This window comes from Porcisia hertigi, chromosome 27 (genome assembly GCF_017918235.1).
Source record: "Porcisia hertigi strain C119 chromosome 27, whole genome shotgun sequence".
Classification (NCBI taxonomy): Eukaryota; Euglenozoa; class Kinetoplastea; order Trypanosomatida; family Trypanosomatidae; genus Porcisia; species Porcisia hertigi.
This window is the reverse complement of record NC_090586.1, coordinates 948,533-967,170: the sequence shown is the minus strand read 5'-3', so window position 1 is coordinate 967,170 and position 18,638 is coordinate 948,533. Positions and strand designations below refer to the sequence as shown.

At 52.2% G+C, this 18,638-nt stretch overlaps 7 protein-coding genes across 7 annotated transcripts; all 7 read left to right on the top strand.

Moving 5' to 3' along the window:
- Window positions 1-6,724: 6,724 nt before the first annotated feature.
- On the top strand, window positions 6,725-7,975 carry JKF63_03416 (uncharacterized protein; the record flags this gene model as incomplete). The annotated part of the gene is made up of 1 exon (XM_067899419.1): window positions 6,725-7,975. One exon carries the CDS (start codon window positions 6,725-6,727, stop codon window positions 7,973-7,975), a length of 1,251 nt encoding a protein of 416 aa, XP_067756209.1.
- Window positions 7,976-8,282: 307 nt separating this feature from the next.
- On the top strand, window positions 8,283-8,768 carry JKF63_03415 (uncharacterized protein; the record flags this gene model as incomplete). Its single annotated transcript, XM_067899418.1, has 1 exon — window positions 8,283-8,768. The coding sequence occupies one exon, from the start codon at window positions 8,283-8,285 to the stop codon at window positions 8,766-8,768; it is 486 nt and encodes a 161-aa protein (XP_067756208.1).
- A 374-nt stretch (window positions 8,769-9,142) lies between these two features.
- On the top strand, window positions 9,143-10,321 carry JKF63_03414 (uncharacterized protein; the record flags this gene model as incomplete). The annotated part of the gene is made up of 1 exon (XM_067899417.1): window positions 9,143-10,321. One exon carries the CDS (start codon window positions 9,143-9,145, stop codon window positions 10,319-10,321), a length of 1,179 nt encoding a protein of 392 aa, XP_067756207.1.
- Window positions 10,322-10,916: 595 nt separating this feature from the next.
- Window positions 10,917-11,861, top strand: JKF63_03413 (uncharacterized protein; the record flags this gene model as incomplete). The annotated part of the gene is made up of 1 exon (XM_067899416.1): window positions 10,917-11,861. The coding sequence occupies one exon, from the start codon at window positions 10,917-10,919 to the stop codon at window positions 11,859-11,861; it is 945 nt and encodes a 314-aa protein (XP_067756206.1).
- Window positions 11,862-12,755: 894 nt separating this feature from the next.
- On the top strand, window positions 12,756-13,499 carry JKF63_03412 (uncharacterized protein; the record flags this gene model as incomplete). The annotated part of the gene is made up of 1 exon (XM_067899415.1): window positions 12,756-13,499. The coding sequence occupies one exon, from the start codon at window positions 12,756-12,758 to the stop codon at window positions 13,497-13,499; it is 744 nt and encodes a 247-aa protein (XP_067756205.1).
- Window positions 13,500-14,688: 1,189 nt separating this feature from the next.
- JKF63_03411 (uncharacterized protein) lies at window positions 14,689-15,237 on the top strand (the record flags this gene model as incomplete). The annotated part of the gene is made up of 1 exon (XM_067899414.1): window positions 14,689-15,237. The coding sequence occupies one exon, from the start codon at window positions 14,689-14,691 to the stop codon at window positions 15,235-15,237; it is 549 nt and encodes a 182-aa protein (XP_067756204.1).
- An 863-nt stretch (window positions 15,238-16,100) lies between these two features.
- JKF63_03410 (uncharacterized protein) lies at window positions 16,101-18,212 on the top strand (the record flags this gene model as incomplete). Its single annotated transcript, XM_067899413.1, has 1 exon — window positions 16,101-18,212. The coding sequence occupies one exon, from the start codon at window positions 16,101-16,103 to the stop codon at window positions 18,210-18,212; it is 2,112 nt and encodes a 703-aa protein (XP_067756203.1).
- Window positions 18,213-18,638: the final 426 nt, after the last annotated feature.

Genomic DNA, 18,638 nt, shown 5'->3' with positions numbered 1-18,638 from the left:
ATACTGGAATCCAAAAATGTGATACTGCGATGCCGCTGGGTGACCTGCGGGTGGATTTCCAATACTGGAATCCGAAAATGTGATACTGCGATGCCGCTGGGTGACTTGCGGGTGGATTTCCAATACTGGAATCCGAAAATGTGATACTGCGATGCCGCTGGGTGACCCGCGAGTGGATTCCGAGTACCGGAACGTTAGGAAACAAGGAAGGGGGGTCTGCTTACCTTTGACTAGTGAAGTTTGCGTTTTTTCTATGGGCACAGAAATTCACACCGTGTGGTCGATAACGTTTTGATTGAGTGCATAGCTGATGGCGCTAAAGCGGCCATCTTGCATCACACTGGCAGGACCTTTTTTTCTGCTTTTCTTTTCTCGAGCGGGTTGGCGTCAGGCTCTATTTGCGTCTGTGGGCTGGAGTTTTTTTATTGAAGCAGACGGTTTCTTAAAGGTGAAATTGGCAGGGTGGCAAAGTTAGAAAGAATCACATGAGCGTCGCGCGTTGTGAGGTTTACCGCCGCACAAGCCGCAGGGCCTAGAGACCCGCGAGTCGCCGGGAAATGGAAAGAAACACTGGAGGGTATGCAGCCTTACAGGCGTTTGCCGGGCGTGTTTTGAAGCAAGGACGGTGGCTCAAATGTAATTTTTTTAGCGTATAACAGAGCAAGGGGCCAAAGTGCATTTAAGGAAGAACCGAACCAAAAGCAACCCCAACCACCATCGCCACAGCACAGCGACCCCAAAACTGCTGCGCAACTGGCCGGGGGAAGGCCCCACCCTGACGGCGGTTTGTGGCGCACAGCGGCCCCCTCTCATACCCTGATAGCATTTTTTTTTCAGCAACACCACCGCCCCCAACGGCGCATGGGGGTAGCATGCCGGCATGGACAGGGCCAAGGCCTAGCATAGGCAACCCGAATGCGGTGATGAGAACTTAAAGCATACCGCCCCGGCGATAGCTACGAATTCTCACAAAAACCAGTAGACATAGCTCTAAATCTGTAATAGAATATTCCCCGAATCGAAATCTGTTCCTAGCTTTCTGGGCCGCAAATTCTGTCAATGGAAACGCTGCCCTTTGCACAAAGCGCTGGCTGTGGAGAGTAAAACCCCAAAGAAATAACTTTTTCGGGGTGGCGGAGAGTGAAATCCAAACTTGAAGGGAAGTAGAAACATGATGCTAAATGAGCAAGTTCATAGCACGGTCCACACGGTTGCTCAGATCCACTAAGTGGAAAAAAAAACGGGTGTGACTCCGAAAAATCCCAAAACACAAAATATACAAGATTAGGAAGACAAAGCAGAGACCGGAGCCCCTCCAACACCTTATTCCATCGTCGGCGGGTGAAGTGGGTAAACCATTTAAACCGCAAACTGCCCTCATCAAAGCGTGAATGCCCATATGAAAAAACTATTTCACATCCAAGGGGCGCCCCCACAAGAGAGAAGGCTACCCGTGGCATTCGCAGTCGCGGGCGCCAGTCGCGAAGATAAGTGTCATTCGCGGGATCGGTGGCGAAGGATCAAGTACCCCAAATACAATCCCATTTATATCCAGATCATCCCCCGCTCATACCTGGCTAAAAAAAATGTTTTTTGCCCACTGCCTTAATGATGAACACATGTGGTTTGGCTTGTTTTGGGCATTTGGCCTGGTGTAGATAAGTGGTTCTTCCACCCCTTCCCCCAAACCGTGGTGTGTAGATCGGGTGGCTCGCACACGTTAGGCCCGAAAAACAGATGGAAAAGTGGAACGGTGATGCCGACTAAATGACAGCGCGTTCCATGTTTTGAATGCACGTATTCAAAGATTATCTGCACTTAGGCGCTCTTGATTTCCATTTAGTTATTGTGTTCTGTTTAGTTGAAATGACTTTATCTAGAGCATTCCAGCTGCGATTTTTTTTCGGGGGCAGCAGAGCGCAGAGTAAGAAACTTATCTCATAGCACCTTTTTCCATGTTGTTGACGACGATATTTATTCCCTAGCGCCATGTGACTTGTGTGCTGGCTGAGGTTTTCTTCATGGAAAGCGCCTTCCACGAGGATGGCTGCCCAGTGGCGGTTGAGTCCCGGTTGGTTGCTTTCTCTGCCTATTTTTCGAACCCTCCCATTTCATCCGAAAGGTATTCAAGACAGCGCGTTTTTCTGTTTACTAGTTCTCCGATTATAAGTATCTTATTTTGTACGCGCTGCTTTTCCCTTTAACGCCGTCCCACCGCCACACAGGCTTTTTTCTTTTGCCCTTGCTTTTTAAATATTTCCCGTGTTCTTTCATTCTCTTGAGCGCCATATGTCTGGATCCTGCGACGGCACGTCCCCGGTTTACTCTACAAAGTGACTTCTCGGTGCGCAATGCGCCCCAAGCGCCCCCATATTGCACCGCTCATGCCCGTCAGGTCGTTGCGTTCACCGGGTGCGTTTTTGGACTCATTTATGTGAACTTTCCCAAAAAGGTGCTCAGGAGGTCCTTGTGTTAGTACTCGCGCCGTTCCACCATAGCCGTTCATCCCCCCAAGATTCACTCCCAGTAGTGGCCCTCTTCGGAAAACGATCGCCGCTCAAATGTCCTTACCTTTCCTATTTTTCTTATTCTTAGTGTGATGCCCCCGTTTTGTTGGGGCACCGAATCCTTCACACAGTGAACTTCCTCAACTTATCGCCGGTTCTGTTCCATTCCTTTTGCTTCCGCGTTTCATAATCTTGCATTTGCTTCTGCCCCATTCGGTGTGTATTCTAGTTCACAGTTTTTTTTTCTCCTCGCCCGGCGCCGTGGTTCATCTTAACGTGGGCGTTTTCAGAGATTACACACAGTCTTGTTTTTTTCGGAATGCCCATCCCCAACCCAACCGCCCCCGACAATGGCAGCGCGTCCTGCAAATAAACGGGTTGTGGTCTCGATATTGCCTGGCCAGCCGTTTGGGAAAAGACGAGTACCCGGTGGGGCTGCACGTTTCAGCCTGTCTTCTGGATAATCCTTTCGCATAAATCAGGCGGCCGCAAGTGTAACCGAGCCTTCGGAGTTAATTCCCGCCGAGCGTCAGATGATGCCCCCCACCCCGCGCTGTCACTGTCGAACTGCCCCCGGTGGCGAACAGCTCCCCGCATTCCTGGCTCGGGGGGCGTCAGTGTGATGCATTGCTGCCGATGCCGGCGCTCAAGTGCTGCATTGGCGCTGCGTCGGGGCGACCTGCGAGAGCAAAGGCGTTGCACAATCCACGCGATTGGAAACGCATCGGCGCGACTCGGATGCATTCCACCCGGCCCTGGCTGTTTACTGCCGGGGGTTCCGCGTCCCCCTGGGTTTTGGTACCGCGGGGGTGGGGGGCGGGGCCTGGTGTGTGAGGCCTGGTTCGGGGGGCTGTGCTTACATCACCGCCTCGGTATTGCCACGGTGGGGTGTGTGAACGGCGGCTTCGAACCACGCGATGGGTCTGTTTATTTATTTACCCAAGGAGGGACAAGCGGGCGGGGTTTGTGCACATACCAGCCAAGACTCACGGTGAGGTTGTTGAGGCGAGGCGAAAAGGTGAGAGGTCGGCATCAAAACACTATTTTACGCTTCGATTTGCCCTTAACACTGGGGGGATTTCGTAAACGGACATTTGTTTCAGCGGTTTGGTCAGTGGCGGTGTTCCCGAGCCTGTTGTGTTCTTTTAGGTGGTTCCAGGGGCGAGGTGCCCCTCCCGGCGGCCCGTTTGGCGCATGCGACCCCCACCGGCCCCGCGAAGGGCAGGGGCAGGTGGTTGATAGCAACCCTCGCGCGTTGTGCAATGGTTTCTGTGATGCACGTGCGTATTTTGATGGAAAGCTCGAACACCACGAGTGGGTTGCTGCACGGCCCTGTCAGTAATGGTTGCTGCTGGTTTCTTTTGTGTGGGGGGGGGGGCCTGGGGGATCATCTTTCTGGGGCGATAAGCTGATTTACGTCGTAGACATGTGCAAAACAAGAATTTGCCTAGTCGGTGTTTATCTGAAAAGGTTATTCTTGAGCCGTGCCTTTTTCGAATTCAAACGCTTCTGCGGAAGAAAACGGGCAACTCGTAGGAAATAAAAGCCAACAAAACGCTAAGTATATTGCGGGATCTAGGAAAATGGATTGAAAAAGTTTCTGCGAGCTGAACCCGCAGGCGTTACCGGGCGAGCCGGCACCACTTCTCCTACCGGCCCCCAAGCCCCCCACCAGAACCAAAAGACCCCGAGGGGCAAGAAATTCCTTTTTACATGAAGGCCCGCTCTCCGTATCAAACGCTCGCTGGGGGACGGCCGCGCTCGCCTTTGCATCTCCCATTGTCTCTAACCAAAGGCCCCGCGCCTCAATAGCGCAAAACACCTTGGATTCTTTCGTTCTTGTTCTTCCCAAAGAAAAAAACATTCTTGGTATTTTCGCTCCGGCCAAAAGAAGCAACCTCCCTGTTCACTTTCAGTCCAACACTTTCGTGACCTCTACGGAGTGAAATTCCCAACGCTTTTGCGTGTCGGTATCTGGGCCCCGGCTTGAAGGCCTCAAGGCGTATATTCGAAGTCCACCTGGGCGTTTCCACTCTACTGCAACGCGCGGGCTGGTATGTGCACAAACCCCGCCCGCTTGTCCCTCCTTGGGTAAATAAATAAACAGACCCACCGCGTGGTTCGAAGCCGCCGTTCACACACCCCACCGTGGCAATACCGAGGCGGTGATGTAAGCACAGCCCCCCGAACCAGGCCTCACACACCAGGCCCCGCCCCCCACCCCCGCGGCACCAAAACCCAGGGGGACGCGGAACCCCCGGCAGTAAACAGCCAGGGCCGGGTGGAATGCATCCGAGTCGCGCCGATGCGTTTCCAATCGCGTGGATTGTGCAAACGCCTTTGCTCTCGCAGGTCCCCCCGACGCAGCGCCAATGCAGCACTTGAGCGCCGGCATCGGCAGCAATGCATCACACTGACGCCCCCCGAGCCAGGAATGCGTGGCCCTGTTCGCCACCGGGGGCAGTTCGACAGTAACAGCGCGGGGTTGGAAGCTGCTGGGATAGCCTAAAAAGCTTGTAGCGCGCAAAGTGAAACTGTTAGGAATGTCCTCTGGCAGGAATGTATTCCCCGAAAGTTGAATCATGAGGAGGCTCGTTTTTTTTTCCCTGTGGCCGGGTTGGATTTCCCGAGGGGCGGTCGGGTTAGGTCGTGTTCGGTTGGGTGGTGGTGCTCCGATGCTGTTGTTCTGCTGTGCGCTATTTTCTGGCGGAGGGTCTCCCAGTGGTGCGGTACGGGGTTGTGGTCGAAGAAAGCGGCAGCAATTCTGTTTTTCTTTCCTGTGGAGCGAGAGGGGTGAGGGGAGCTCTTTTTTTTTTTCCCGCTGGTGTCGGAAAACAGCGTCCCCAGGAGTGCCTAAGTGTGCTTGTTTTCCCAGAGCGCCGTTTCTGATCTGTAAGCTCAAAAGGTCTCCGAGATGGGAAGGTCATTTGTTTTTTTCATGGGATTTGTGTGTGTGTGGGGGGTGTTGTCTTCGGCCGAGGGCAGATAAGGAGACGCAGGGCCAAAGTGGTTGGCGGAGAAAAGCTTGGTTTATCAACGGTTCTGCGCAGACGGGAATGAAATCAAAATCGTCTATGGCCCACTTCTTTCAGCGACCTCTGTGGTTGAGGAAGCGGGGGGGGGGGTGAGTAAAGTTGAAGGGGGGGGTAGGTGAGGTTGAAAAAGTGACGAAGAGACGAAAAATGCACAGGTTTTAACCTTGAGGTAACTGATCACAACGCTGCATGATTGTAATCAGGGATGCAATTCAGTTGTTTCTTCGTGGGGGAAATCCAGTTGAAAGGAGAACTTTGCGAGGGAAAGCGATCAGGGGTAAAAATTACAAAGTCGGCAATGTGAATTGATGGGGGTTCTTTTTGTGCGGTTCCTGAGTTCCTTTTTTCGTCCGCTGAGGAGAGCGGAAGCTGGACCCCTTTTTTTCTTTGGGAAGCGGGGAGGCAGCATTCCCACCGGGACATTGTGAGGCTGGTTGGTTCCGTCTTTTGCCGTATTTGGCGCCTCTTCGTATTCAGTTCACCAGATTGGTTTTTGAACTGGTTCACTTTTCGTGACGAGCGTCATCTTTCAACCCCGAAGGGCTGGAGCCTCATCGCCTGTTTGGGAAGTTCATCTCCGCAAAGGCGACTTTCGCCGTTGCTGGCGAGTGCACGTGCGCCTTATTGACAGAGTTATGGGATTGTCTATGTTTCATGGGTGTGCGAAGAGCTAAGTCGCTCAACTCGGCGCTGCCCTGTTCATTCGAAAAAGCTGCAGTATAGTAGGACCATCTTCAGGAAGGGTGATGACGAGAATAACCGATGCATGTCCCGACGCGTGAGGTGTCACGCGCTTGCGTCATTGAGTATTTCTCTGAAATATAATCGGTCCTTCCATTTTTATCGAGGTGGTGTGCCCCAGGTTTTCCTCACGTAATATATGGTAGGGTTGCAAAAAAAAAAGGAGACTTTTGATTGCAAAGTTACACCAGTGCAACCACTACCTCTTCTCTTGCCTGCATGGTGAGATTGGGTTGGCAAAGAACTCTTGTATTCGCTGAACTTCTCTCTCATCGTTATGAAACCACTGGAGGCTATGGCAGTAGTTTGCAGTTGTCAGTAGAGTAGCTTTACATAATGGATCGATCCTTGAGAACTTATCAGCTTTTGTTTCTGGCATCATCTACTACGATTAGTCGAAGGTTGCCAAGCACGCTTGAGTGCTTTGGCGCTAGGGGAGTCATGGACACTGATGCGCTGCTGACACTGAGCAGCTTCTGTCGGGTTCGCATGCAGGCTCGACCTGTTTTTTCTACCGTATCACAGACATATGTTAGTGATGTTATCAATTTCATCAAGCAATGGCAAAGCAGCAGGAGCGAGCAGACTCCATTAGTCTTAGCCTTTTCAAAAGCTGTAGCTGATGCCTTTGTGGAGACAAAAACAAAACGAGACCAGCTCATCGTCCTCTGGCTGTTGTGTAGCCTGCTGATGGAGAGGATGACGGATGCTGGAAAGCTCTACTGGCAGTGTGAACACACACGAAGGATTTATCGATTGTCATCCTCAGTAAGCTGCATTAGTGTCGACGAGCGCGATAGCAGCATTTCTGTTCCCCCCAGGCTCACCCCAGAGCTTGCTAAACCACTCAATCAGGACTCAGCTTCAACGAAGCTCTCCTCAAATGTTGCAAGTTGTTCCCACACACCGATTCCCGCACGTGACTCTGCCACCGTTTACTGTGCCCCTTTTCAGAATGGGCACGCTTTACAAACGTCAAAGTTTGATTTTTTTTTGCCTGATGTCGCAGAAAGCAAAGATGTTCTCGTTTTCTGCACTAAAATGATCCAAAAGGGAAAGTACTTTCGATCATGCTGCGTCAGACGACTAGACGATTGCTGTGACGGGAAAAACTTGAAGGAGTGCTTGATGGCATCAAACGTGCATGTTGTTTTCGTGCAGCAGTCTATTCATAAAGAGCTGAAAGAGGTTTTTATAAGGTGCAATGTCTTGTTTTTGGATCGACTCGGACGTGGCACTGTGGATGCATCGGAAAAAACACTTCGATGGACAGTATTTGAGAACCTTAGTCACTGGCTTTTCATCTTGAGAGCAAAGTCCGGTCAAGGGTTCTGGAGATCCTGGGCAGCCACTACGAAGCATCAATTTGGTCTGATTCTCAAACTGCGTGTAAGGCACTACCCTGAAAGCGCTGGAGAGGGCATAGCCCCTGTACAGAATTTCTCATACAGTGCTATGACAGGGCCGACGCTCCGTGAGGTAAATAGCGCAGCTGATGAGGCCAAGCGGCTCGGTACAGGCGATGATGTTGAGGCGGTTCTGCTCCGGAATAGTTTTCTCGCAGTCTTGCTGTGTGCGTGCGGAGATGGCAGGGTCAATGCTCCAGGAGAAAATCGAGCCTCTGTGATCAGAAAAGAAACTGTGATGCGCACTCTTGAGATAGCTTGTCAAGTGTGTCGTGCTCTCATGTAGTACGAAAGGCCTGGATTTCATGGTACATAAATCTACAAATTCCTCCTACTTATAAGGGATGTTATCAGGCTTCTAAGCTGTTTTGAGGTTCTCACAAGTGTGGCTTCATCGCGCAAAACCTTATTGTCGGGTTTAAGATGCGTTCTACTCATGGTTGCTTGTTCCCTGAAATTACATGCATTATGAATTGTCATACTCCCACTTCCATGACCTCTATTGCGCATCTGGTTGGGTTTCTTCCAAAAGTTATCTGGCTTCACACTCCTTGTACACCGTGTCACAGTTGATAAGACAACACCTTGTAACCATGAGGGAAGGCAATGACCATTGGGGAGAAATGATTTTCCCTGGTGTCTACATGATTCAACGGTCTACAGGTACCCCTATGACCAGCGGAACGGCGCAACCAGATAATCCAGTGAATTTGGAGCTCGTTCATCTCGAAATAGACGAGACGGAGAAGTACATTGAGCTCCTCAAAAAGAGCAACCACGAAATTGCCGCGTATTTGATGGAGCAGAAAGAGAGACGTTCTACAGAGGAGGAGGGTGGTGGTGCTGCTGCATCGATGATTGCGCTTTCCGATGGAGGTGTGGAGGAGGAAGACGACGAAGCAGTTTTTCGTGAGGCGTTGGAAGAAAATGTACTGGTCATTGCGAGGAAAAAAAGAGAGCTGGCGCAGCTACGTGCGCTCATCGAGGGGCAGCGGTGCGGCTGCTCGTGCGCTCACAGTAAGTCTGTCGACCCTCAGTCGATTGCAGCTCCCAACGATGAATCAAGAATCGCTCTGTGATTTTTGTGCACTTCCACCCTCAGTACCTGCAGCTTTTTGTGGTCAAAGCGCGTTTGACACCTCTGAAACTTCTCAATGATAGCGCGAGGCGTCCTGAATAGATACGGACTCATTGGGATTGTATGACGACACTTGTTTGCAGCGGAAAACGAGAGTAACCCTCATTGTATTCTTGTTCTCTTGAAGGTCTCAGGATTTCGATCTCTTCACAGAGCTGGTCTCTACCCCCACTTTGCTTCATGCCCACTTCTCTATCCACTTCTCAAATCACCGTCTCTGATTTCCCTTCTGATATTATTTCTCTACCACTTCAAGTCATTTCTTCACAGCAAAACAAAAACAGCAGCAGCAGTCGCTTCTACACCCTCGTCTCAATGCCACCAAAGAAGCAAGACAAAGAGGAGCCCAAGACAGTGTTGCTTGGTCGTCCCGGAAGCAACCTCAAGGTCGGCATCGTTGGTCTTCCCAATGTGGGGAAGTCGACGTTCTTCAATGTCCTTTCTAAAAAGGGTGTTCCAGCAGAAAACCGTCCATTCTGCACCATTGATCCCAATACCGCCGACATCAACATACCGGATGATCGTTTTGATAAGCTGGTGCGCATCCACAAGCCGGCGTCCATTGTGCCAGCTCAAGTACACATTTGCGATATTGCTGGTCTTGTGCGCGGCGCGAGCAGCGGCGAGGGTCTCGGAAACAACTTTTTGTCTCACATCAGCTCCTGTGATGGGATCATTCATATGGTGCGCGTCTTTGAGGAGATAGAGATTACTCACGTGGAGGGCGACTTAGACCCCATTCGCGATCTTGAGATCATCTTTTCCGAGCTTGTCATGAAGGATTTGCAGTGTGTCAACGGTTTGATCGACAAGCTGACGCCGATTGTCAACCGTGGTCTTGACAAATCGAAGAAAGGTGACCTTGACACGCTGCACAAAGTCAAGGGAGTGTTGGAAGAGGGAAAGCAGGTGCGCTGCTGTCAATGGAACGGAAAGGAGATTGACTTCCTCAACACAATCCAGCTTTTAACCGCGAAGCCAGCCATGTTTCTGGTGAACATGTCCGAGGGTGATTACATGCGACAGCGTAACAAATGGCTGATGAAGCTCAAGGACTGGATCGACAAGCACACTGGTGAGCCTATGATCCCATTTTCAGCGGAGCTGGAGTCGACCTTTGTCTCCATGTCTCAGGAGGAGGTGGATAAGTACTGCGAGGAGAAGAAAACCAAGTCACAGATCCACAAGATCATCAGCACAGCGTACAGTATCATCAACCTTATTCACTACTTCACCGCCGGCGCTGATGAGGTGAAGTGCTGGACTATCCAGCGTGGGACCAAATCACCACAGGCGGCCGGTAGGATTCACACGGACATGGAGAAGGGTTTCATCTGTGCTGAGGTGATTGAGTGGGCTGACTTTGACCGACTGGAGAGTGAGGCCGCTTGCCGTGACGAGGGCAAACAGCATCAGCAGGGGCGAAACTACGAGGTACAGGATGGCGACATTATTTTTTTCAAATTCAACGCGGCGAAAGGCGGAAAGAAGTGACTCATGATTTTAGTATATCACTGGGCTCTTCCTTGTCTTTTTTCCACGTAATACCAGAAAAATTTAACTAAGTGGATGTGGTGCAATCTGGCCAAGGAGTTACGCTGCCTTTATTTACGTGTTTTCAAGTACTAACACCGGATTTTTGTGTGACTCCAGCTAGGAAAAGAAGCGAAGAAAAGACAACTGGTCACACAACGAGGGTCTGTTTGCTGGTGAAACTGAACCAGAAACACAGGGGTCTGGGGGCTTCGCGTCTCCTCACTGCGTGCAGAAGTCTTTTCTCACGTCCCAGTAACATGCAGTCGCCCGTGCTCACGGCATCGGTGTTCGCAAAGCAGGCAATCTTTGATGCACGAGACTTTCAGTGTTACTCTCCTTTTTTCATTAGCACTCTGTGTGAACCTGTGTGTGTGTGTGTGTGTTACTCTTTTCATTTGTACTGAAATCTCATATGGCGGTGAACGTGCACAAGTAGCAGCCTTTATCCAAAGGGCCGGCACCACAGGTGGTGTTCTTCACTTAGGCCCCCCTAGAAACACAACTGATTTCGTTCTTGTTCCACAGCATTTGACACGCAAAGAAAACAGAAGGCATGCCTCTAAAAGGGTTGAGCGCTCTCAAGGGCAACACACAGAGTATGCTGCTCTCCCCTGTGTGCGACAAATATTCTATTCTGATGGAGGATGATAAAATACGAGTCGGTGCGAGTAGCATGCAGGGGTGGCGAAGCACGATGGAGGACGCACACGCTGTCTACCTCTCACTGCCCAACATGCCAGGAAATATTCGGGATGAGGATTGTGCGATTGCTGCTGTTTTTGATGGTCATTGCGGTAGCAAGTTTGCGCAGTCATGCGCTGCAAACATCCGTGACTGGCTGACGTCAACTGATGCGTTCCGACAGGGGAGCTTCGAGAAAGCTCTGAAGGATGCTTATTGTAGAGGAGACGTTGCTCTTCATAAGGCCATGCCAAACGAGCTGAGTGGCTGCACGGGCAACTGTGTTTTGATTATTCAGAATCATTTGTACTGCGCCAACACGGGCGATTCACGGGCGGTGTTGTGCCGCAACGGTGAGGCCATAGCGCTCAGTGAGGACCACAAGCCAACCAATCCTGCCGAGAGGGACCGGATCATGAAGGCCGGAGGGTTTGTTCAGGCTGGACGAGTGAACGGTATCTTGTCTCTTAGCCGAGCATTTGGCGACTATGCATTCAAGGACATGAGTCTCAAGCCAGAGCAGATGGCCATCACAGTGACCCCAGACGTCTCCCACACGGAGCTGACTCCGCACGATGAGTTCGTCATCGTAGCGTGTGATGGAATCTGGGACATGATGACAAATGAGAAAGCTGTTGAGTTTGTGCGGAACGAAGTTGCCGACCACGGCGACATATCTTTAGCTTGTGAGCGGCTAATGAATGCGTGTCTGGCTCCCACACCCACATCCTACGGTACCGATAACATGACTATAATCATTCTCCAGTTTAAGAGCTTGTTCTTGAAGAGGGTGGAAGGTAAGTTCTGTACAGACTGACCTGCAAGAGCAAGCACGTGCACACCATTTGGCAGACACCATCAAAGGGCGAAGCCAACAACGAAAGGGATATCAAAAGGCAGGGCAGGCATAGTTTATAATGTATAGTGCAGCACCGCCGAAAGTGGAAGACCACGACTACACCTTTTCTCCCTTTCGTTTGCTCATCTGGTTTTAGTGTAGTTTTTTTTTCCTTCTCCCTCCCCTTGTCAGCATCTGTGGCTGCATCATGCGCTTTTTATGGTTTTATTGCTTGCCCTTATTGAGGCGAAAAGAAAAAAAAAGGGTACCCCGTTGGCTGGCACCAAATTCACTGCTTGTGTTTCTGTCTCGTGCACACTTCTTTCTGTAGTGCCTCTCTCTCTTTCTCTCGCGGAGACCGTGAAATCACGGGGTGAGGAGCAGGGACGCACCTCATCGAACCCCTAGCAAGAGGCTGCTCTTCCGGGGCTGTTGGATTCGTGAAATACAAACTGTAGCCAGTCGTCTCAGCTGGCCTCAGCCAATGCAGCAAGGCGGAGCCCCCACGTGCAAGCGCGGAAACCCCACTGACTGCATAGAGGTGCTCGTCTCTGCCTTCATTTAGTATTTCGCCTGTTTTCTTTTCCCCTCCTGAGACGTTCAGCACCAAAAAAAAATATCATCGCATACCGGCAAACAACACACTTATGATCATCTTAGCACTCCTTGTCCTCCTTTGAAGGTACGTGGACGCTGGAGAAAACTGGGTACGGGAGCAACAACTCTTCCCACGATCAGGGGTGACCGTTGCTTTTCTATTTTCTTCCGTTTATTCGTACGAAGCAACTACACATTTAAACACCTCTGCCACCACGCGCACTGATACCCATAGGGAGGTAGCAGACACCTGTCCATCACTGGAATGGTCCTGTGATGGACCAGTGTGCAGTCTCGGAGTGGAGTGTCGTGGGAACGTTCCGGAAAAGACCGGTTCCACAAGGACCCATAGTGGACTTCACGTCAGATGTGACTCACCGTAATTACCTCGACAACACGGATGCCCCCGTCTTGTTGTATGAGGCAAAGGCTGACGAGGGTCACCAACAAGCGCGTGTGCCACGGTACATGGCGCGCAAGATTGCGATCCCGCAACCTTCTTTGAGAAAAATGAAGGTTGTGTCGCTTGCACCGCCGCGACCCGCCGACACCGGGGCGCGCTCTCATGATGATTTTTTTTTCGTTGACTGTCCTGAGCCACCGAGTGCTCCTTCCCACCACCGAGATGGCGTGCACCGACACACACCGCTCGTGGTTGGGACGATCTTCCCCACTCCCCTACAATGGGCCTTTTTGCTTCCATTCGCTGTGTTTTTGGCAGACCTCCTCCTCCTCGTAGTGAGCCTCACAACGTACAAACTTGAAAAGAAGTTGACAGCTGCGTGTTGTGTTCTAGTTTTGGTCCCGGATGCTTGGGCATTTTTCTTATTTTTCAAGCGTGGTATTTACTCTCTTACGATCGCTGTGCACCTCCTTCTGTGGCCAAACATTGCGCTGCTCTATTTACAACCCTTTGTATCTCAGTTCTACATGATACACTTTCTTTCAACCACGCTGATGGTCCTGTACTGCCTGCGCATCCGTGCAAGCACCTACATGACGTTCTGTACACTACGCTGACGCCGAAAGCACATGTATACCATCAATCCCGGGCACGAATTAGCACATCATGCGGAGCTCTCCTGGGGCTGCGTGTGTGAATGCCCCCTCATGTTGTTCAACAGAAAGTGAGAATGGAGGCAATAATTTTACAAGAGGTCCGACTATGTGTGGTCACTCTGTTGCTCTTCCTCTCTCTTTCCATCTCGTGTGCTTTTCCTCCTCGCTCAATGCAGCGCCTTCCTAATGACGGGGGACACTTCGGTCGGGTATATCACAGTACGCGACATGCTTTGGAGGCTACCCCAGCAGCTTCCAACCCCGCGCTGTCACTGTCGAACTGCCCCCGGTGGCGAACAGGGCCACGCATTCCTGGCTCGGGGGGCGTCAGTGTGATGCATTGCTGCCGATGCCGGCGCTCAAGTGCTGCATTGGCGCTGCGTCGGGGGGACCTGCGAGAGCAAAGGCGTTTGCACAATTCACGCGATTGGAAACGCATCAGCGCGACTCGGATGCATTCCACCCGGCCCTGGCTGTTTACTGCCGGGGGTTCCGCGTCCCCCTGGGTTTTGGTGCCGCGGGGGTGGGGGGCGGGGCCTGGTGTGTGAGGCCTGGTTCGGGGGGCTGTGCTTACATCACCGCCTCGGTATTGCCACGGTGGGGTGTGTGAACGGCGGCTTCGAACCACGCGGTGGGTCTGTTTATTTATTTACCCAAGGAGGGACAAGCGGGCGGGGTTTGTGCAGATACCAGCCCGCGCGTTGCAGTAGAGTGGAAACGCCCAAGGGTGGTGGTGGTGGTGGGGAATTATTCAGGTCTGAGGTTCGGCTTCGTTGTCTTAGGTGGCGGTACTGTCGAAATGAAAACTTCTCTTTTTTCGTGGACGTCATATATGTGATGGTGTGCAGGGAGGCAGTACCCGGATGTCGCCACCACTGTTGATGCGGGTTTTCAGAGATGAGATGTACTTTACTGGGCACTCCAACAACTTCCTTCACCTCTCCAATGCTTTTCTCTTTCTCTTTGTAAATGGTATATCGTTTCACGTCTATTTATGTTTTTCCTCCAGAGCCGCACAGTGTGGCACTCTTTATTTCTCAGCGGAGATGCTGTTCCTATTGCCCAAGCCTAGTTTTTAAATCAAATTGGCCTGCGTGACTGTTTTCCACTCATCTTTGTACAGTGCACCAGACGAGAGTGAGCGTTGCGAATGCCACCCAAAAAAAAAGATGACCAAGGCGAGGTGCTAGCCGACACGTTTCGCTACCCAGACGGGAGTGTTTATGAAGGCAAGTACGGAATCAAGTCCGACCCTAACGCGGAGGTGCTGACGGCGGTGACTTCCATCGTGTCACCTTCCGTATCAGGAAAGAAGCATGGTGCTGGCGGTGCGGCCACTGCAGCGGTGACTGCCGCATCTTCGTCTACACCCTCGGCACTGAATGTTTACATGCACGGCTACGGTATTCTCGACGACTCCTCCTCTGCCCGCTACGAAGGCGAGTGGCGCAATGGCTTGATGGAAGGGTTCGGAGTTCTATCGCTTCCCAGCGGGGGCCGTTACACGGGAGAGTTCGCACAGAATGAGTTTCACGGGACGGGACGCTATATGTGGGCGGACGGCTCGTATTATGAGGGAGAGTGGTGCCACAATCAGATGCACGGGCTTGGGGTCTATGTAGACGTCACGAGCAAGCGATGGCATGGCATCTTCACCAATGGTGACGCAGCGCAACTTATCGCGAAAGTGGAGCTGTGAATGGTGCGGTTCCATGATTTAGCGTTTTGTGTCACGTTTCATTCTTTCTTTCTCTGTGCCGCCACGATAGCGCTATTGGTTCCCTATGTCATGATGTACATAGTTTCAACGGACACAAGCTGCTCTCTGTCCCCCCCTTGAATGAGGGACACTAATGCACACTCCCTTTTCTGTCCCTATCGGCTTTTCTCATTTGAAACAGGAAGGAGAGGCGGGCACGCAAAGCTTCTTTCAAGTGGGCACCGAGTGGGAAGAGCAACAACAAAAGCAAGAACGATAAAAACAGTGGTCGAGAATCAATTGTGGCTCGCATATTGATAACCATCGTTGTATAAACACACGTCATGTACTGCACCTGATCGTGGCTCATTCGAGTTGCCGCTTGAAAGGAGTCCATAAAACAAAAAGATGTGACCACTGAACGACCGCAGACTCGGAGGAGAGGTGATGATTCAGGTGTGTGTATGTGTGTATGAGGAGGTTTTTTTTTCTGTGACATCTACTTCAGCCTGTAACTATGACCCCAATTTTTCTCTCCATCCTGCTCTCTCTCTTGTTTGTTTTCGTTGTTCCTCTGTTCCCTCTCCTCTGGGACCGCACCTCACGCCAATGGTGTCGTTGTTGCGTTTTGGCTGTGTGGTTTGTGTACTCACAGCGGACGTACGGAGAAGAACAGTAACTTGGTGAGGGTGCCAGCTCTGGGCGGTTCTTTGTATTTCTCTCTCCCCCCCGCTTGCCTCATTTCCAGACAAGTGGGATCTCCACTTCTCTCTGCAGAATCCCTAACACACGTATTCTCACACTCGGAAGAGTCTCAAAGAGAGGGCAACCAAGAGTTCATAAGCGCACTTCTCAAACAAAGGATGACGGAGGAGGTCAATTACGACGAGCTGGCGGACTTGCTGGCATCGAACGCAGTCGTTCTGGATAAGGGCGCTGGGGCCGCGATGGGGGAGGAGGAGGAGGAGGAGATCAGCAAGCCAAAAAAGCAAAAAAAGGTCAAGAAACACAAGAAGCACAAGAAGGTCAAGAAGCGGCGACGGGAGGGGGAAGACGATGATGAGTCTTCGGATGACGGGCGTCTGAAGTCCAAATACGTTCTGGACGCCGCAGAGAGCGGAAAATCGGATGATGAGGATGAGTTGTCTGATGCAGAGTTTGTCGATGATGACGGGGAGGTCGCCGAGGCCGGCTACGGTGACCGACCTCGGCACTACATGTTTCACGAAGGCGACGACAAGAAAAGCGTGGATGAAATGGCTCGCTACTACGAAGAGGCGGATCGACACTACCGCAAGCACGGGAATGATGAGGATGCGCTATTGGCGATTGGTGACCTGTCCTCCCGTCGTCTTGCCTCTCAATTTCTGCCACGTGAGGACGACCCAAAGGTGTTTGCCGTCAAGTGCCGTCCTCGTATGGCACGTGTGCTAGTGACGCGCATCGTGAACAAGTGCTATGCCTACCGCGTTGGACGCAACTATGAGCGAAAGAAAGTCGACCTCGGCATCATCTCCGTCTTCGCGCTGGATCACGTGAAAGAGTACATATACGTTGAGGCCAGTCGCAAGCGCTTCGTAGAGAACGTGCTCAACGGTCTCGATGGCGTCTTCCGCTTCAACATTGCCGTGGTGGACCCAAGGGAGCTTCTCCAGACCATGGAGACGCGTCCGTCCACACAGAAGTTGCGTGTGGGTGACTACGTCCGCCTGCGCCAGCGCTTTTATCGTGGCGACCTTGCACAGGTCACGGCCTTGCACCCCGATGGTGTCCACATCACGTGCAAGGTGGTTCCTCGCGGGGACTTTGTGCAGAAGCCGTTCAATAAGCCGACGAAGCGACTTGAGCCCCGTTTCTTCACGCCACGGCAGGCGATAGGGGTGCGAGAGACCGAGAACTCGTACGTGTGGGGTGATATGCACTTTGACCGGGAGGGCTATCTTCTTAAGACGGTATCAACGCGGATGGTGATATCGGGAGCGCAGATGGAGCAGCCCAGTACCGAGGAGCTCGCTCGGTTCTACAACGATCGCCGCGAAAAAGTGGAGCAGGCCCTCAAGGCCGCGGAGGCGGCTGTGCAGGTGCCGCCCATCAGCATTGGCGATTCCGTTCGTGTGACTACCGGGCAGCTGCGCAACACCATTGGCGTGGTCGAGAACGTCTTCACCAACACGAACACTGCCGTGCTCACCTGCACAGTACCTGGCCGTGCGCAGCCCATCAAGGTGCAGGTAGAGCTTGGTGCCTGCACGAAGCACTTTTCGGAAGGTGCACACGTTGTTGTGGAGCGTGGTGAGCACGCTGGTGAATCGGGAACAGTGGTCAAATCCTGGGGCAGCATCGTACTGCTGTTTCCAGATCGCGCTGCCGTTGGGGCGGAGCTGAAAGTCGAAGCTAACGACTGCCACCAGAGCAAGTTGGGAAGTGTTTCATTGCACTCGAAGGGCGTGTGGCAAGTGTTTGATCTCGTTTCCATCACGGAGCCGAACTGTGTTGGCTGCATCGTGCGCCTGAACCGAAATGATGTAGATGTGCTGACCGAGAACAACGATGTACGTACGTTTTCCTACGCCCAGGTAAACGCTGTGGGGCGGGACACACGCCAGACGACGGACTGCCGCGACAATACGCTTTCTCGAGGCGCGGAAGTGCACATTCAAAAGCATCCCTGGACGCCGATTGGCCTGGAAGGGCAGACGGGCCGTATCGAGCACATCTTCCACCGAACCATCTTTGTGCGCTGTCGCGCGTCGCCGCTCCACGCAAGCATAGTTGCTCTGAAGGCAGAGTGCGTGCTCCTCATCGGCGGACGCAAGACGACTCGCCGTGTTGCGCCGGAACAAAGCTTGGCTACCGGTATAGGCATAGGCCAGTACGCCGGGGCTCCTGTGCGCCTTTCTGTTGGGCAGAGCCGTGACTCGGAGGTGTGGGATGAGAGTTCGATGATGGACGTCAATGCATCCACGATGGTATAGATGATCCTTACACAAGCAAGCAGGCATGGGAATAGGTTTTGGCTTCACCACCGCGTCTTCACTGTCCGGGTGTCTCTTGTGATGGTTCCTTTGGTTATATTGCGCCAGGGACAGTGCAGCTGTGCGCATGCTCTGGCGCGTCGTCGTCTTGTCTGTGAGTGGGGCTGGGCAAGAGAATCACTGGGATGGCGTATGTGCCACCGTCTTCACTGCGTCTTTGTGCACGCGCAGAGTCTAGCGCACACATGCGCACAGTCGTCTACAGGCGGAGGGGGGGGGTCTCTGAAAGGACTTGCACAAATCCTAACATACACACACACACACACACACACACTCACACTCACACGCACACAAAGAACTTTCTACAGGTCAAACTCCGCTTTGAGGAGAGAGAAGGGAGATAATGCGCCCGTTCCTCAGAGGAGA